Source organism: Molossus molossus, unplaced genomic scaffold (genome assembly GCF_014108415.1).
Source record: "Molossus molossus isolate mMolMol1 unplaced genomic scaffold, mMolMol1.p scaffold_m16_p_12, whole genome shotgun sequence".
Classification (NCBI taxonomy): domain Eukaryota; kingdom Metazoa; phylum Chordata; class Mammalia; order Chiroptera; family Molossidae; genus Molossus; species Molossus molossus.
In genome coordinates, this window is record NW_023425347.1 from 55,155,669 (window position 1) to 55,176,109 (window position 20,441).

At 39.3% G+C, this 20,441-nt stretch overlaps 1 protein-coding gene across 2 annotated transcripts in view; it reads right to left on the minus strand.

Moving 5' to 3' along the window:
• Positions 1–20,441, minus strand: part of RAVER2 (ribonucleoprotein, PTB binding 2) — a 78,859-nt gene that overhangs the window by 14,751 nt on the left and 43,667 nt on the right. Inside the window, exons 6-11 of one of the 2 annotated variants that reach the window (XM_036255282.1) lie at positions 19,227–19,312; positions 16,844–16,948; positions 16,571–16,682; positions 14,539–14,807; positions 12,091–12,202; positions 10,807–10,943 (exon numbers count right to left, since the gene is read on the minus strand). In XM_036255282.1, coding sequence (XP_036111175.1) covers positions 10,807–10,943; positions 12,091–12,202; positions 14,539–14,807; positions 16,571–16,682; positions 16,844–16,948; positions 19,227–19,312 — 821 coding nt within the window. The remainder of the gene's footprint in view (positions 1–10,806; positions 10,944–12,090; positions 12,203–14,538; positions 14,808–16,570; positions 16,683–16,843; positions 16,949–19,226; positions 19,313–20,441) is intronic. The other variant, XM_036255283.1, reaches the window with a different exon arrangement.

The window sequence follows — 20,441 nt, forward strand, 5'->3', positions numbered from 1 at the left end:
CATATCCACACCAACACTTGTTATTATTCATTTTTCTTTATTCTTTTTTATTTTTTATCCTCTCCCGAGGACATTTTTCCATTTTTGTTCAGGTAGAGTGGGAGGGAGAGAGGGGAGGAGAGAGGGGAAGAGAGGGGAGGGGGGGAGAGAGAGAGAGAGAAACATTGATGTGAAAGGGACACATTGAGTGGCTGCCTCCCACACGACTCCAACCGGGGCTGGGGACAAACCGCAACCAAGGTACGTACCCTTAGCAGGAACTGAACCCAGGTCTCTCTGGACCGCAGGCCGACTCTCTAACCACTGAGCAAAACTGGCCAGGGCCATTTTTCTTTATTCTTTATCTATTCCTCAGACTGGATGGTTTCAATGGACTTATTTCCCAAACATGCTGATTCCTTCTTCCACCTGTTCAAATCTGTTGCTGTGCTCTGGAGAATTTTTCATTTCAGCTACTACACTTTTCAAATCCAGAATTTCTATTTGATCCTTTTTAAATAATGCCTCCTTGTTGAAATTCTCTATTTTGTGAGACACTGTTCTCATATTTTCATTTAGCTCCTTATATGAGGTTTCCTTTCATTCTTTGAACACATTTAAAATGGGTGACTTAAGTCTTTGTCTAGTAAGTCCAATGTTTGGACTTCCTTAGGGACAGTTTCTCTCAATTGTTCTTTCTGGGTATGAGCTATACATTCTTACTTTTTTCTTGCATGCCTCATGATTTCTTGTTGAAACTGGCCATTTAAAATAATATTACATGGCAACTGAGGAAATCAGATTGCTCTTTGTTGTTGTTTTTTAGTGACTTTTCTAAACTAATTATATAAAGTCTGTTTTCTTTGTTGTGTGTAGTCACTGAAGACTGTACTGTTAGCTTAGTGGCCAGTGATTGGAAAGATCTCCTTTAACAACTGGAACCAATAAAGCTCTTAGACTTTGTTGAGGGGCTGTGTGTGTGTATTGAGTCATGCCTTCACAACTCAGCCAGACAGCTGACAACTTTGCCTTAGCTTTATGGTCCTTTCCAAGCATATGTAGTCCTACACATGTACATGGGCTTGTAAGAGTCCCAGGAATATCTCAGTTTTCCAAAGCCCCTGTGAGCATCTAAATCCCTGCTTTTCCTGTAAAGCTTTTTGGTTAGCCTATTCTTTGTCCCAAATGATATCTACTGCCTCAGGCAGCCACAAAGTTAAACAATTTCATCTAAATGTTTTCATCAATCTTTCCTGGGTTAAAAGCTTTCTGCATTGGGTAAGCTCTAAGTCAGGACAAATAAAAACAGTGTGGCAACTGGGGTCTTCCAGGACACAGTAGACAGGTCAAATAATGACAGGTCTCTGAGAATGAGGCATGAGAATGAGCTCTAACCCCTTCCTGGCCCCCTCTGGTAGCTGCCACAATAGATCACAAAGTAACTTTAAAGTAATGTACGAGGCAAGAGTCAGGGTTTATATTTTCTAAAATGGATAATCAGTTGTTCTAACATTTCTATTCTTTCCCTATTAAGTTGGTTTGGCATTTTAATTATGGGTCTATTTTTAGTCTCTGTTCTACTGGAATAGTTGCCTGATCATTATGTCAATGCATGGTCTTCATTACTAAAACTTTACAGTAAGTCTTGAATTTAGGTAGAGAAAGTCCTCCAACCTTGTTCTTTTATTTATTTATTTATTTTTAATCCTCACCCAAGGACATTTTTCCATTTTTTTGTTCAGATAGAGTTGGGGGGGGTGGGGGAGAGAGAGAGAGAGAGAGAGAGAGAAACATTGACGTGAAAGGAACACATCGAGTGGCTGCCACCCGCACAACCAGGGCCGGGGACAAACTGCAACCAAGGTACATGCCCTTAGCGGGAACCGAACCCGGGTCTCTCTGGACCACAGGCAGATGTTCTAACCACTGAGCCAAACTGGCCAGGGCCAACCTTGTTCTTTTATAAGACTGTTTTGGGTAGTGTAGCTCCTTAGCATTTCAATATAATTTTAAAAACCAGCTTGTCAATTTCTACTTAAGAAAAAAAGATTGCTGAGAGAGATTGGTTAAGATTACACTGAACCTATAAATCAATTTTGGGAGAAGTGATATCACACCAATATCAAGTTTTCCAATCTATGAACATGAAATAACTCTCCATTCACAGCCATCTTCTTTTATTTCTCTTAGCAATGTTTCATAGTTTTTATTTTGAGTTTTTACAAATCTTCTATTAATTTATTACTATGTATTTCATGTTTGGTACTATTATAAATTGAAATTTAAAAAAACACCTTTATTTTCCAATTTTTTGTTGCTAGTACTGTATAGAGAAATAAAATTCATTTTTTCCATATTGTCCTTCTATCCTGTGACTTTGCAAAATTCACTTATTAGTTTTATTGTTTGTTTAGATTCTTAGAGTTTTTTAATGTAAAGAATGCATGTCATATGCAAAAAAAGACATTTTTACTTTTCCCTTCCTATTTTATACCTTTAAAAAAAACCTTTGGCCCTGGCCGGTTTGGCTCAGCGGTTGGAGCATCGGCCTGCGGTCCAGAGGGACCCGGGTTCGGTTCCCGCTGGGGGCGCGTGCCTCGGTTGCAGTTTGTCCCTGGCCCTGGTTGGTCGTGTGGGTGGCAGCCACTCGATGTGTCCCTTTCACGTCGATGTTTCTCTCTCTCTCTGTTCCTCTCTCTCCCTCCCCCTCTACCCGAACAAAAGATGGAAAAATGTCCTTGGGTGAGGATAAAAAAAAATTTTTTTTAAATAAAAAATAAATAAATAAATAAACCTTTGGCCCTGACCGGTTTGGTTCAGCGGTTAGAGCGTTGGCCTGCAGTCTGGAGAGACCTGGGTTCGGTTTCCGCTAAGGGCACATACCTTGGTTGCAGTTTGTCCCCGGCCCTGGTTGGTTGTGCAGGTGGCAGCCACTCGATGTGTCCCTTTCAGGTCGATGTTTCTCTCTCTCTCTCTCTTCCTCTCTCTCCCTCCCGCTCTGTCTGAATAAAAAATGGAAAAATGTCCTCGGGTGAGGATAAAAAAAACAAAAACCTTTGTTGCACTAAAACCTCTAGTAAAATGTTGACTAGAAGTGATAACAATCTTGCCTTGTTCTGACAACCTGTTTTAATTAGAGCATACAGTCCATTTTTATTTAACTAGTATTATCATTCAATCGAGGTTTACCACTTAGATATTTATTTTCTATTCATCCTAATTTTTTCCTTCCTGACACTTTTGGCTTAATCAAATGCTCTTAAAATTCCATCATAATAAAACTACTGACATTTTAGCTATACTTCTTTTCAATTTTAATGACTACTCTCTGGATTACAATATGTATTCCATAGTTTATCACAGTCTACTTAGGGTTAATATTGTTCTAATGCAATAATCCCCCCCACACACGATTTCATTCACCCCATTCTGTCCTTTGTACTGTAAATATGTTATATCTACATACATTACAAACCCCACAATATAATGTTATAATGTTGCTTTTAAATACATTTTAAAGAGGAGAAAATATATTGGTTGTTTTTTTTTTATTTACCCACATTAATCGGTTGTTTTAACAAGTGGTTCTCAGTGGGGGGCAATCTACTGGGCAGAGGACAAGAACGCTGGTCAACATCCAACAGAGAACAAGACAGCCCTGCCACAGCAGAAGTGCCCAGCCCCGGATGTCCACAGTGTCACGGCCGAGAAACTCGAGCTCCAGATCGTGTGTGCTCTTTTTCTGTGGTTGCTTTCATGATAATCTCATTATAACTTTGGTTTTCAGCATATTAACTAATGTGCCTACATAAAATTGTGTTTTTCTGTATCCTGCTTTGCAGAGGAGGTCTCTGAGCCTGTTAGATCTGTAGGTTTTTTTGTTTGTTTTTTACCAAATTTGGGATTTTTTATTTTATTTTTTCAAATAGTTTACACCCCATTCTTCTTTCTCCTCTCCTCCTGAGACTCCAATTACACTTATTTTAGCTTCTTGATACGGTCCCTCTGATTCCTGAGGATCTGTTCACTGGCTTTCAACCTCTTTCTGTTCTTCAGAATGAATTACTTCTTTTGCTTTGCTGTGTTAATTGAACATTCCCCCCTTGCTTTCTCCAATCTTCTAAACCCATCCAGTGTATTTTTTTCAGATACTGTATGTTTCAATTCTAGAGTTTCGGTATTTCTTTTTTAGACTATATTTCTTCCTGAAATTTCCTATCTGTTCATTTTGACCCTACTTTCCTTTCAGTTCTTGAACATATTTATAATAGTTCTTTCAGATAAGACCGGTAAGACCAACATCTGGGTCATCTCGGGGTCCTTTCCTCTGAATGGCAGGTCACATTTTCTTGCTCCCTCAGTTATCTAATGATTTTTACTGGACATTATAGATGATACATTGTCAAGACGATGGAATGTATTATCTTCCTCTGAAGACTTGATTTTTGTTGTAGGAAGGAGTTAACTTTTCTGAACTCAAACTGCAAAGGTCTCCTCTGTGCTGGGGAGGGGTTTCTCTCTTCTCGGTTCGCCAGCTTTCCAGCTGTTGTCTCCCACCAGGCCCCCTGGAGTCCCCCTCACACAAATACAGTTCAGAAGCCAGGCAAGTGTACTTGGGCCAAGTATACATAGAGATTCTGAGGCCCCTTCGTGTGCAACCCCCTTACTTCCCAGCCTTGCTGACAGGCCTGCAGGCTGCTCCGCTCCGTCAGCGGGCGCGGCTGCCCCTTCCTGCGCACACTGGGGCGGGGCGGCAAAGCGCCACAGAGACCCAGACCTCAGTGCCTTTCCCTCTTTCAGGGCCTGCCTGCTTTCTGCTTCTGCCTGCTTTGGGCCACTCTCAAGAGCTACCTACAGCTGTTTTCTATCATATTTAATACAATTTCATATGTTATCTGAAAGAGGAATAATCTGACACAAACAACTTCACCAATACTGCAATGCCAATTAGGATTATTATTATTATTATTATTTTTTAATCCTCACCCGAGGACATTTTTCCATTTTTTTTTATTTATTTTTTTTATTTTTTTATCCTCACCCGAGGATATTTTTCCATTTTTTGTACAGATAGAGTGGGAGGGAGAGAGAGGAAGGGAGAGAGAGTGAGAAACATCGATGTGAAGGGACACATCGAGTGGCTGCCACCCGCACGACCAACCAGGGCCGGGGACAAACTGCAACCGAAGTACGTGCCCTCAGCGGGAACCGAACCCGGGTCTCTCTGGACCACAGTCCGACGTTCTAACCGCTGAGCCAAACTGGCCAGGGCCATTTTTCCATTTTTTGCACAGATAGAGTGGGAGGGAGAGAGAGGAAGAGAGAGAGAGGGGGAAACATCGATGTGAAAGGGACACATCGCGTGGCTGCCACCCGTACGACCCAACCAGGGCCAGGGACAAACTGCAACCCAGGTACATGCCCGTAGCGGGAACCGAACCCGGGTCTCTCCGGACCGCAGGCGGATGCTCTAACCACTGAGCCAAACCGGCCAGGGCTAATTAGAATTATTTTTTAAAAATTTTTTCTTTATTGATGTTTAGAGAGGAAGGGAGAAGAAGAGAGAGAGAGAAACATCAATCAAAGAGAACACTGATTGGCCGCCCCCTGCATGCCCCCCATTGAGGATCAGGCCCACAACCTGGGCATGTGCCCTGACTGGGAATCGAACCGGGGACCTCTGGGTGCATGGGTCGACGCTCAACGACTGAGCCTCACTGGCTGGGCGCCAATTAGGTTTTTTAAGTGTGATGGCTTTAGTGGAAATAGGGATTATTATATCTATCTATATCTTGAGAGAGCTGTCTCTCCTAATCCTTTATGCACAGATGCCAGTACAAAACAATCAACTAACCAACCGAACATGTGCTATGGAACACTACTTCCATGTCTGAAGAAACTTTTCCATGGTATACTGAAAATAATGTGGACTTTGGAATCAGAGAAATCACTTACTAACTGCACGAACTGGGAAAGGTGATATATCCCTTGTATTGCGGAGGCAGGCGGTCATTTAAACTTCTCAGGATTATTAGAAAGACTTAATGCTTTCATTGCAAAGCATGTAGCAAGTTGAAAAACAAAACAAAATTGTTGGTTTCTTTCCCTTAGAGCTCTTCCTGCATTACAGCAATGGAAATAGAAGGAATTCCTAAAGCATGGCCACCTTTTACTAGTTACTTTAATCCATAACTAACATTTAACTAACTTCACTTTATGAGTATGAAAGAACACAAGGGAGAAAGAACAAATCTCAGTTTATGAACAAGAAGAGGAAGGACTGCCCGAGGGAACTCTGAGCCCGGGGGGACCCTCCCCAGAGGCTCTGCGCAAGCAAGTCAGAGGCAGGGAGAAGGCTGGCAACGCAGAGGCATCTTTATCACAAATTTCTCCACGTGTAAACGGCAAAGTGTCTTTCTGTGAATATGGTGTATTCGAAAGCCACAGTAATCTAATAAAACGGAAGGTAAGAGAGCAATTTCAAAAGTGAAATAAAAGGTACAAAAAAATAACTTTTAAAAGTTAAATCGGACTTCCGGTCAAGATGGCGGTGTAGGTAAAGGCGGTATCGCGTCCTCCCACAACCACATCCAAGTTACAACTAAACTACAGAACAACCATCATTCAAAACTGCCTGAAATCAAGCTGAATGGAAGTCCTACAACTACGGAATTAAAGAAGCTGCATCGAGACTGGTAGGAGGGGCGGAGGCAGACGGGCTGGTCCCACACCCACATGTGGCGGATAAAAATCAGGAGGACACCTCGGCTGGGAAGGTCCTTCCTGAGGACTGAGGGGTCCCCGTCCCACACCAGGTGCCACGCTCAGGGTTCCAGTGCCAGGAAGAGAATCCCCATAACTTCTGGCTGGAAAAACCAGCGGGAACTGAGGCTCAGGGAGGCTGAAGCGGCTGGAGCCCCAGGCAGCTCCTTAAAGGGCCCGCGCACGGACTTATCGGACTCTCTCCCTCTAAGCTCAGAGGGGAGGCAGCTCGAGGGGCACCAGGGACATACAGGGAAGAACTGAGCTGTTTGGCACTGGAGCGAGGGCTGGAGAGGGGGCTTTCTCCGGGACAAACGTGCTGTCAGAGGCCTTTGTTCCTTTGGTGAGCCCTTCCCCGGGGCAGCAGACAGTCCCCATACCTGGGACTCCAGCAACCTGGCTCACACTGGTAGCCCCGCCCTGCTGACTCCCTGAGGCCCCGCCCCACCCAACTTTCAGGCCCACCCAAGCTGTTGCCACTTGCTTAACCATAGGATTGGCCTGTCTTGGATCCTGCTTCAGGTTTTCCTAAATTCTTTCAAACAAGCAGCATCTGGTCTCAGCTAGTCCCATACCGCTTGTTAAGTAATACACAGAAACAAACACAGGGAGGCAGCCAAAATGAGGAGACAAATAAACAGGTCTCAAATGAAAGAACAGAACAAAACCCCAAGAAAAGAACTAAGTGAAATGGAGATAAGCAACCTAACAGATGTTGAGTTCAAAATACTGCTTATAAGGATGCTCAATGAACTCAGTGAGGGCCTCAAGATCATAAAAATGGACCAGTCAGAAATGATTGATGCACAGTTAGAAACAAAGACTTTAACTGAAATAAAAAATAATTTACAAAGATTCAATAGTAGAGTACGTAAATCCAAGAAGCAAACCATTGATTTGGACTATAAGGAAGCAAAAAAAACGCCCAATCAGAACAGCAAAAAGAAAAAGGAACCCAACAAAATGAGGACAGTGTAAGGAGCCTCTGGGACAACTTCAAGCGTGCCAACATTCGCATCTTGGGGGTGCCGGAAGGAGAAGAGAGAGAACAAGAAATCGAAAACCTGTTTGAAACAATAATGGCAGAAAACTTTCCTAACTTGGTGAAGGAAACAGATATACAAGTCCAGGAAGCACAGAGAGTCCCAAACAAGATGAACCCCAAGAGGCCCACACCAAGACACATCATCATCAAAATGCAAAAGGTTCAAGACAGAGAATCTTAAAAGCAGCAAGAGAAAGGCAGCTAGTTACCTACAAGGGAGTTCCCATAAGGCTGTCAGCTGATTTCTCAAAAGAAACTTTGCAGGCCAGAAGGGAGTGGCAAGAAATATTCAGAGTGATGAAAAGCAAGAACCTACAACCAAGATTACTCTATCCTGCAAAGCTGTCATTTAGAATCGATGGCCATATAAAGACTTTCCCAGACAAGAAAAAGTTAAAGGAGTTCATCACCACCAAACCATTATTATATGAAATGATGAAGGGTCTTTTGAAGAAAAAGATAAAAAATATGAACAAACAAAATGGCAATGAATACATATGTATCGACAATGGAATCTACAAACAAAATGAACAGGTAGAACAGAAACATTCTCATAGATACAGAGAACATTTTGTTGGTTGCCAGTTGGGAGGGGGGTTGGGGGAATGGGTGAAAATGGTGAAGGGATTAAGAAGTACAAATTCATTGCTAGACTGACAAACCTCAAAGGGAAAGGGGTTGGGGGGGGTGGGAAGAAATAAACCAAAGAACTTATATGCATAACCAATGGACACGGACAATAGTGTGGGAAAAGGTGAGAGGGGGGCGGGAGTGGGGAGGAGGGGGTCAATGGGGGAAAAATGTGGAACATCTGTAATACATTCTACATTCAACAATAAAGATTAAAAATAAATAAATAAATATATTAAAAAAAAACAAAAAACTTAAATCGTACATTAAATTTTAGAATAATGCCCTGGCCAGTTTGGATCAGTGGTTACAGCGTTAGCCTGCGGACCAAAGAGTCACAGGTTTGATTTCAGCCAAGGGCACATACGTCAGTTGCAGTCCGTCCCCGGCCCCGGCCCTGTTAACAAAAATAAATTTTGTTCCTTGTAAAGAAACAAAAACAATTGTACAGGACTATATTTTATAAAATTTAAAAATTAACAATAGTTTAGCTCTAGCCGATTTGACTCAGCGGTTAGAGCGTTGGCCTGCGGTCCAGAGAGACCTGGGTTCAGTTCCCGCTAAAGGCCCGTACCTCGGTTGCAGTTTGTCCCTGGCCCTGGTTGGTCGTGCGGGTGGCAGCCAGTCGATGTGTCTCTTTCACGTCGATGTTTCTCTCTCCTTTTTCTCTCTCTCTCTCTCTCTCTCTCCTCCTCCTCTCTCCCTCCCACTCTATCTGAGCAAAAAAAAAAAATTAACAATAGTTTATAAAACATTTTACCATGTGGCCCTGGTCAGTGTGGTTTAGTGTTTAGAGCATCAGTTCACACACCAAAGGGTCACAGGTTCGATTCCTGGGTCAAGGGCTCAAACCTGGGTTGTAGGTTCGATCCCCAGCCTTGGTTGGAGTGTGTGTGGAACGCAACCAATTAATGTGTCTCTCACATCGATGTTTCTTTCTCTCCCCCACCCCCGCACTCCCTTCCACTGTCTCTGAAATTTAACAGAAAAAATATCAGGTGAGGATTAACCAAAAAAAAAGAAAGAAAGAAAACCATTTTACCCTGTGTTTATATACTGTATTATATAATTTTTAATATTTGCACTGTAGTTCCTGGTATAAATATGACATAATTGGTTCACTCAGTCTTATAAATTGTTGGAAATTCAAGTTGTCTCTAATTTTAACAACTGTAAACTATTCATAAAAGATTTTATGCATCCCTGATAATTTCCTTGGCTTTTGTCACCTGGAAATATAAACAATGTCCTTGTCTAAGTCATTACTTAAAATTTGAACTAATGAGGGAACAAAAATGTAGTTTTATGAAACATAAGAGAATGCCTTCCAGATTGTATCAATTCAACATTACTGTTCCTTAAACATAAGTATGTTGCCACCTAATTGCATCATTTTCCAACCCAGATTTCTCCCTCTTTTCCACAGGTATACAAGAGACCCTATTATATATTTTGCTAAAATCCAGCTGCACCATTTCTACAGTCTGTCTGACCTGTGTTTCTAGTTCCCTATCATAAAAGCATACTCAGGCATCAGCTGTCCTAAACGAACTCACCTTGGTTTTCTTTTCTAAGTGTATTAGAGACACGTGAGACACAACACAGTGGCTCCAAGGAACCAAAGGGAAGCACTGCCCCCAGCCAGGACAGCTGAGAGGCGGACTACTCTGGGAAATAAGAAGGAATGGGAATCGTGCATCATACAGCTCTCAGGATTACATCATCATGTGACATATTCTCTCAGCTTAAGCCACCGAGAAAAAGCTGAAGGAAACAGAGCAAAGCAAAACTGACATAAGGAGGTTAGTGGCACGGTACATCTTATGAATATACTACTTTCCAAGTTGTTGACTGTTTGGTTTAAAAGTTAGAATAGTGCCTGTAACTAGCATCATGTTTCCACATAAAAGAGCAGTGGTGAAGAACAGGCATTTTCTTGGGTTTCTCACTCAGGTCTACACTGGTGAAAATTGGAGGTCAGCAGAGTTTTTCTGTAAAGAGCTATACTGTAAATATTGAATCCTGCAGCCAGGTAGTCTCTGAGCCAGGACTTACTCGACTCTGCTGCTGTAGCACCACAGCGCCACAGACAAGACGTAAATGAATGAACCCCAGCCGTATCCCAATAAAACTATTTACTAAACAAGTAGTGGGCTGAATGTGGTCTGTAGTTTTCCAACCACTAGTGTAGGTAAATCGTACAAAATGATACTTCCCAATCTCTTGAATGTGTCCTAAAATCCCAAATGGTGAGGAAGAAATACTGTGTAGATCAGTGTGCAATTTTAATTTCATATGAAATTACAGGAATCACAATTTCATGTTCAGTGAATTCAATGTATAGTTGAACCAATTTTTCCATATATCATCAAAACCTGAGACTCATTTACCTGTGCATAATCACCGAAAGGCTGCGAATAAGCAATGCACTTTTCTAATGTGTGCTGAGATTCATTTCCCTGAGACATCGCATCCAGAATGCTGCTTGCAATTCCAGTCTTCTGGAGAGTGGTTTTACTTGCAGGGGCTAAAGGCAAAAATCAATCATATACTTTAGTTACATTGCTTTATTATAAATTATATACAGAGTACAACTCATTAATTCAACATATTTTCAAATAAAATGCAAAATGTAGTTTGCATATATATATTATTCATGGGGGAAATATATATAGTATATGATATTATCTTATTCGTTTAAAACAACTGAAAATGAAAGTTTGCCCTATGGATAAATAATTTTGGTGGAAACATTTAAAAAACGTATGTCTAATCTCCAAACCAAGGCATACAAAATATGAATGAACCGTTCTTGTTAATGTAATTGCTGTAACTAGCGATTTCTGGACCAGATAAAAACATAGTAAGTATACTAAAAGCATATTAAAATTTTTTTCAGCTTTTAAAAAATTAGAAATTAATGTTTAGATGCAAGAGGATACTTCATAAAATAAACAGAATTCACATTAAAAACAAAATTAATCTTTCATCTCTTTTCATTAAATCCTATTCTTTTTCCCAGAGGTGACAGTTTAGAATTTATTTTCCCAGGTTTACTTTATGCATTTACACATTCAAATATGTACATGTGAGAATGTATAGCTTTTAAATTTTTTTCTTTATTGATTTTAGAGCAGTGGTTCTCAAACTGTGGGTCATGACCCTTTCACAGGGGTTGCCTAACATAACAGTAGCAAAATTACAGTTATAAAGTAGCAACAAAAATAATTTTATGGTTGGGGGTCACCACAACATGAGGAACTGTATTAAAGGGATGCAGCATTAGGAAGGTTGAAAACCACTGTTTTAGAGAGAGAGGAAGAGGGAGAGAGAGAGAGAGAAACATCGATGAGAGAGAACATAGATTGGCTGCCTCCTGCATGCACCCCCCACTGGGGATTTGGCCCACAACCTGGGCATGTGTCCTGACTGAGAATCGAACCGGTGACCTCTTGGGGCATGAGACCATGCTCAAACACTGAACTACACCAACTGAGCCAGAATGCATTTTAAGTGTTAATTTTAGTTGTTCTTTCATCTTAAAGACTGGGGTCATAATTTAGGCTTTAATTGATCAATAGGCATGATTTGCTTTAAGTTACCAATTGAAGTAAAACTCATTATGGAAAGTATTCAATAAAACTCCAACATATTAATACTGAGCTCTCACTTACATGATAAGCACACACTGGGCAACACACTTGCCAAGTTCAAGTATGGATTTTTACTGAGCCGAATTTCTTTTGGTGGCTCTCCCAAGAGTGAAGTCTGATTCTTAGAGGCAGCCTATTTACCAAAAACAAAAGAGCAGGTGCTTAATAAGAGGTACAAAAAAATTAAAATGCAGAAAGAGTAAAGAAACACTTATCCTTCAATAAATCTAGTGTGGTAAAAACTTGTGGAAACTGATGTTTGAAGATACAAAGTTATGAAATATTTCTGGATATTGATTAACATGATCACATTTCACTTGCTATTGTTTTTTTCAAAAAAACATATCTTTCAGTTCTAAAGTTCTAGACCCACAGAACTTTAGAACTGAAGGAGAATTAGAGGTCATCATGTACAACCTTCTCATTTGAACCAGGAGAGACTTCATCTTCGCAAGAAAAAACAAATTCCATACCTTATTTCCAGAAACAAAGTTATCAAAATTTGTTTTTAAAGTACATTTAGTAAGTGTTGGAGCCAGGCCTAAAACCTTTTCTTTCTTTCTTTCCTTTTTAAATACTCACCCAAGGATATTTTTCCATTTATCTTCAACTAGAGTGGGAGGGAGAGAGGGAAGGAAAAGGAGGGAGAGAAGACACATTGATTGGTTGCCTCCTGTACGACCCGGGCCCGGGGGCCGAACCACAACCGATGTATGTGCCCTTGACTGGAATCAAACCTGAGACTCTTCAGTCTGTGGGCCAATGCTCTAACCACGGATCCAAAGTGGCCAGGGAAAACCTTACCTTTCCTTCCTTCCTTCCTTCCTTCCTACCTTTCCTTTCCTTTCCTTTCCTTTCCTTTCCTTTCCTTCCTTCCTTCCTTCCTTCCTTCCTTCCTTCCTTCCTTCCTTCCTTCCTTCCTTCCTTCCTTCCTTCCTTTTCTCTCTCTCTCTCTCTCTCTCTCTTTCTCTCTCTCTCTCTCTCTCTCTTTCTTGTCCTCACCCAAGGACATTTTTCCATTTTTTGTTCAGGTAGAGTGGGAGGGAAAGGAAGAGAGAGAGAAACATCGATGTGAAAGGGACACACTGAGTGGCTGCCACCCGCACAACCAACCAGGGCCGGGGACAAACTGCAACTAAGGTACGCGCCCTTAGCAGGAACCGAACCCAGGTCTCTCGGGACCACAGGCCGATCCTCTGACTGCTGAGCCAAACCAGCCAGGGCAAACCTTTTCTTTCTTAACATTTATATTATATTGTCCAGCATAATGCCCTGGACCAAATGGCTTCACTAGAGAATTCTACCAAATATTTAAAGAATAATTAACACCAATCCTCCTCAAACTCTCCCATAAAATTGAAAAAGAGGGAATATTTCCTAACTCATTCTATGAGACCAGCATTGCCCTAATACTAAAGTCAGACAGGTACAACAAGAAAACTACAGACCAATATCCTTTATCACTACTGGTGCAAAACCATCAGCAAAACACTAGCAAAGCAAATCTGGCAGGATAGGATTATACACCATAACAATTTGGGATTTCATTTTAGAATGCAAAGATGACTGACTCAACACACAAAAGTAATTCAGTGTGAATTATTCAATGTGAATACGTCACATTAACAGAATGAAGGAAGAAAAAAACACATGACCATCTCAATTGATGCAGAAAAAGTACTTGACAAAATTCAACACCCTCAACAAACTAGGACTAGATGAAAACTACCATAACACAAAAAAGTCATATATGAAAAAATCAATAGTATACTCAAGATCAAGAATAAGAAGATGATGCCTTCCACCACTTCTGCTCAACACAGCATTAGAAGTTCTAGCCGAAGCAATTAGACAGGAAAAATATATAAAAGGCATCCAAATTAGAAATGAAAATGTAAAATTATCTCTATTTGCAGATGACATAAAAAAGATTACATAAATACAAACACAAACTAATAAATGAATTTCAGGATACAAAAATCAACATGCAAAAACCAGTTATGGTTCTATATACTAACAAAGAACAACACAAAAAGAATCCCAAGGAAACAATTCCAGTAAAATAAAATACTCAGGAATTAACTGAACCAAGGAGAAATACTTGCATATTGAAAACTACAAAGTATTGTTGAAAGAAATTAAAGAAGACAATTAAATGAAAAGACATCCCATGTTCATGGATTGGAAGACTTAATGCTATTAAAATATCAATACTACCCAAAATAATCTACAGATTCAAAAATTCCTATAAATATTCCAACATTTTTGCAGAAAAAAGAAAAACACCTCCTAAGATTCATATGGAATATCAAGGGATCCCCCAAAAGTTGAAACAATCTTGAAAAAGTGAAAAAGAAACAAGAATGGAGAGCTCACACTTTTTTATTTCAAAACTTACTACAAAGCTACAGTAATCTCAATGGTGTGGCACTGGCATAAAAATAGACACACAGAGTTTGGTTTTCTTACCCCTGAACTCATCTCCGTGCCTTTTGGCTGACTCTGTTGTTGCTTATGGTGTCCTGTCAGCAAACCTCCAGCAGTAAGGTTTGGAAAGCTCTGAAGATAAGCCTGTGACCCTGAGAGATTTCCTTCTGCTATGCCCACGGAGGCCGGCTGTTTCTCCTGAGTGTTCCCATGCCCTGGCCCAGCTTGTCCAGCAATGTGCTGATTTGGAAAGAATGGTAATATGCCCATTCCAGCTGCTATTGTTGTTTGAGTTGGAATCAGATTAGATGCTGTAGTGAACAACAAATGCAAAAAACTTTTGGTTAGACAAGACTTATTTACAATAGTCCTTTTGATTTTAAGTTATCAGCGACATGCAAATAAACATTTTTTAACCTACTAGAGAACAGTTAAATTCAAAAGGTGATGTTAGAATTTGTAAATTAGCAGGCTTTTCTTAAACAACTTCCGGAGTAGTCTCAAGAATACTATATTTTGTTCATTCTATGTTATAATTGTGTATTTTAAAAGTTGAGTGCAAAACTTATGTACTTCTTGGCATTTAGGTGATATCACTGCCTTTTTAAAAATGCACAATCATGGTAATTTGCCTGCTTCCATATCTGAAGAAATAATTTGTCTTCAGTTTAAAAAAATTCTCTGACACTTAAAAGTTGATAAAATTAGATGAACTCCAACAATAAATTTGGTCAGCGACTTGCACCAGCTCCTCTCTTCCCAGCTCTCCAGGTCAATGTCTTCACATCGGCTGGCAGCCCGAATCAACAATGGTTCGATTCTGTGTTTACACACAGAAACCCACAAACCCTACAAATCGAGACTTTTTTTAACCTAACGAGCTGGTTTTTAAACATCAGCTCACCACTATTTAAAAAAACATCAATATTTGTGAATAGGTAAGCATCAAATTTAACACGTAAAAGTTTTACATTTTTATTTATAGGACATAACAAATTCTGGGGGAAAATGAGTTTTAATTGGCAAATTTTGAACCATTCCACTTTGTAAACATCTATAGGTCAAAATTAAATGAAAAGAGCTAATTTTGATACCTACTTTAAGTCAAATTTATCTCTTACAAATCCACAGCAAACTTCTTAAATTATTTTTACTATTATATACTTATAGATGAATATTTTAGATTTATCTCTTAGTGATATATTTGAACACTGAATGTTCAGTGTTCTTAATGCAGCACATGCTAAAGAAAATGGCTTATTGTTTAATCCAATACAAACAATAAACATTTGCATAATCTTATAGGCATACAAAATTTAATTCTTGGGACAGACCCCAATATACCACAAAAATGTCTTACACCGGTCTAGGTAATTTAACTTTTGCCCCATCAATACTAGTGGTCACAACTGTTATTTAATCACCTGACTTTTTGGCTTTATGTACAAGATATATATGTTACCCATATATATTTTTTAAGTTTCACAATGGGGGCCCTTTTTTCCCTCAGCATGCTCACCTCAAACAAATTTCAATTAACCTTCAAACTGAAAAACCATGGTAACCACCATGCTCCTATTTTTCTTTTCATAAAAACTGAACACACATTATTTTTCTTCTAACACTAATTTGGAGATCACGTTTTTTTAAAAAATGATACAAATATATAAACTTTAAATTTGCAAACACCAGCTATTTCTTTATAAAAGTCAAGGGTTTCTTGTCCGGGCAAAATTACAGGGATGCCCACGCAGCGTGGCGCCAGCCCGGGGGGGGGGGGGGGGGGGGGGGCAGCGTGTCAGTGTCAGCGGACCCGCGTCTTTGCCTCACGCTGCTGTGAACCGTCATCACATATTAGAGCTTATCCAACAGGAAAAGCCTCATCCTGGCATGGAAGCAGGTCTATCAGTAACTACCAGTCGTTTTCTAAGATTAAAAACAGAAAGCCAAAAGGGCTCTGGAATTTTTAAATGACTGCATAAAACTCAAAGTTGGCCTTCCTGTACAAAGTAAACTATCTTGAAATCTCAAATCTGACTGTTGACTGACTTCTCGGTAAACACCCATCATTTACTTTTATGTGCTTCTCCATGATGACCCAACTCTGTTTTCAAGGGAAGCGCGGAGCCTATGCCTCCCGCAGGCTGCAGCACCATGGCCGGGGGCTCTCCCAGTAAGCCTGGTTTCTGCGAAAGGACAGAGGAAGGTTAGGTTTCTGCCAGCGGCAACAGGATATACCCGAATTAAAAGGCTACACAAGTGAAAATTGAATCTGACCAATAGCCTGAATATAGAAATAATAATAATAATAAACTCATCCAAAAGAAAAAATAAGTCCAATACTTACATTATTAATATGAATATTCTCAAACTTCATTAACTGTTGCTGTGCCAGTGGAACGTGGGAAAGATTCTGAAGGAATAAATTAGAAGTATTACCCATAATTGAGCTCTGTGAAAAATGTAAAACATTAAGTTAGTTTAATTTTGAAAAGCTGCTTGTTGTATAACCCAATTCATGTAGTCTAATTCTCTAGTTGATCTGAGCAAAAGCAACAGCTTCTTGGCATCTCACTTTTCATATTCAGGCAACACTAATTAACTCCTGTAATAATATACAAGATGTGCCCATACAGCCATGAAATGAATTCCATATCCTCTCCTTTTCTTTCATCCTTCCTCCCCTCCCCGTATCCCTTTCTGGCTTTAATGTCAGCATCATTCAATCATTTATTTATTCATTTAATCATCTAACAAAGATCTATTGAGCACTTTCTATATGCTAGTCACTGTGGTACATAGTGGGAAATACAATAGTATCTGCCCTCAAGGGTGTTATAGTACCCTGGAGAAAGAAGGCATTGACTAGTTGTAAAAACATATAATTACAAACAGTAATGAGCACATGAAGGGAAAAAACAGGGAGCTATGAGAACAAATAGTGGGGGAATTGACTAAGATGGTAAATTCAAAGAGAGTTTTCTGAGGAACTAACTATCGCGCAGAGATCGGAAGGCCGTGGAGAAATGACTAGTGGAATCTGGGGAAATTAGATGGTACTGGAGTGGGGACACTTCCAGGCAGGAGGAACAGCAGGAGCAAAGACCAAAGAAGAAGGGAACGAGGTCTTTTGAGGACCAAAAGCAGGACACTGTAGCTGAGACAGTGATGCCCAATGAGCATGGGAGGCAGGTGAGCTCAGTTCGGACAGACCTTAAAGGCAAAATTAAGCATTTTGATCTCTATTCTAAAATAAAGAGAATATTGTCAACACTCGGAACATCCCTTATATCACTCTTCACACCTTAATGTCATTAACTACTTAATGTTTGTTTGTTCAGTGTTGTAGCCTCAATGATTAGCAGAGTGTCTAGCACATATTAGATTCTCAATAAAATATGTTGAGTAAATCAATGAATAAAGACCCTATAATGTACAAAGTCCTATGCTAGATTCTAAGAATGAAAATAAATAAAAGATAGGCCTTTCTCATAAAAAGCTAGGGTTAGGACCAGACATTCATCCATCTGATCTACATTCACCTATTACGTGTTAGGTTCGATTTGTAATTAGTCTTCTACATAGATACAGCCTTAACACTACCTGAAATTAATGTTCACCTCTAATATTTATATACACAAACACATTTAAAAATACTTATCTGAAAACATAAAGTATATTTTTACTCTCATCAATATATGAATTATTTTTATAACATCAATTACATTTTAAGAATAAGAGTTCTTGTTCACTCATTTTGTTTTTTTCTTTCTGTAAATACTTTTTTGAGTGAAGACCACATGAGAGGACTTATTTTGATCTGCAGTCATGAACCACATAACAATATTCTGGTTATTGATGAACCAATAATATGACGGTGGCAGGAAATAACAGCTCTGTGCCTATTATCACCCCTGAAAATCTTCCACTGGGTCAGATGTTCAGGTGAGACAGTGATGTTGGCAACCGTACATGACCCCGACGGGGCCAGGGATCCTAAAATTGAGGTACGTGCACTTGACCAGGAATTGAACCCAGGACACTTTGATCCAAGGGCCAATGCTCTAACCGCTGAGCCAAACTGACCCGGGCAGGTGTACCATTTTTTATCTTTTATACTGTATTTTTACTGCACATTTCCTATGTTTACATACACAAGTACTTACCATTGTGGGGCATCTACAATATTCAGCATAGTAGCATGCTGTACAGGTTTGTAGCGTAGGAGTAATAGGCTATACCATATACCTAGGTATTGCAGTAGGCTATAGCATCTAGGTTTGTGTAAATGCACTCTTTGAGTTCACACATGACTAAATCACCCAACGATTCATGACTGTACTGATGTAGTTATAGAAAAATATACCACACCCCCAGTAGGGGGTGTGCAGGAGGCAGCAGATTGATGTCTTTCTCACATCAATGTTTCTCTCTCTCTCCCTTCCTCTCTCTAAAAAAAATTAACAAAAACATATTTTTTTTAAAAAAAGAAAAATATACCTCTTCCCTTCTTAATGCCCTACAAATAGGAATTAATAAATACATATATAACTGTTGCTTTGATTAGCTTAATTTGATTTGATCTACTCATTGTTTTTATGTAGCTATATTTATGACTAAGGATTTAAAAAGAACACTGCTTTAACTTCTTGAGCATTTTACTTGTTAAGAACAAACAAAATATTCACTCCAAATTTTTGATGCTTTAATATTCAATGCTATTTATATACCTGATGTGCTTTATTCAAATGTAAAAATGCAGGGGAGATGGATGGATTCATCAGATGTGGCAAGCTGTGAGGTGTTCCAAGAACTGCTTTAAGAAAATAAAAGTAAAAATTTAACTTTATGATATATATGGAATTTAAAAATAAATAAAACAAACTTCAAATAAAAAATAAATGAATATTCTTTTAAACTTTTAACAAATTAACTGGACGTTCACTTATATACTGACCTTGCCATTGCACAAAAAGTGACAGGATTCTTCCCACATGATTCAAATTCCCACACCTTCCATGAAAATGGTAAAACACCAAGTCTGGCCTTTCTCTAGTGCTTAGTGCAACAAAACTAACTGTATCTTTTAATAAGTATAATACCAGCTGAACGCATGTTACTTGCGCAGTGTTTTGGTTAGGTATCGGTGGCATTCTGGCAGGAAGTGGTGGTGGGGGTGGAAGGCAGGGACTTAATACAATCCTGTCCTTGAAAAGCTTGCAATCCAATTTAGAAGAGAATATATATACATAAAAAGTGTTTACATAATAAAAACCAAAGAAACAACAGTATGGGCACCGTTGACAAAAGGAATAAATGGTAACCATACTCTTTAGCAAGTTGTCTAAGAGCACAAATACCAGAGTACATATCAGGAGATGTTTTTCAGAATGGACCACATACAGAACCACGAGAAAAATATATGAAGCGATGTCCTATTATTATTATAAAGTAACTGGGAATCGTCATAATATACACATTTCTCTAGCAATAAAACAATTAGAACCAGTGGAGGTCAGGCGTAGAAAGCACTTCAAAAAGCATATAAACCAATGATAAAAAAATATTTGAAAAGTATATATAACATCCCTACAAGTTCATGCCATGCCTTAAAAACTCCGCTTAAAGTTTGTATCACTAGCTGAGGCAAATCCATTACATCTCTGGAAAACTGACAACTAGAAATTGTTTTCCTTAGCATGAGCCAGTTTCAATACAGGTGGTGGGAAGATCAGATCATTAGGATGAGTTGCTTAAAGAAAGACACTTTATTAGGGAACAGGGATAAACATGGTCATCTCATAATGATAAAAGAATCAGTTCATCAAGAGGATGCAACAAGCTTAAATGTCTCTACAACAAATAATAAGGGTTCAAAATATATCAAGCAAAATTTCTAGAACTGAAAAAAAAAAGTAGACAATAGTAAAATTATGGCTAGAAAT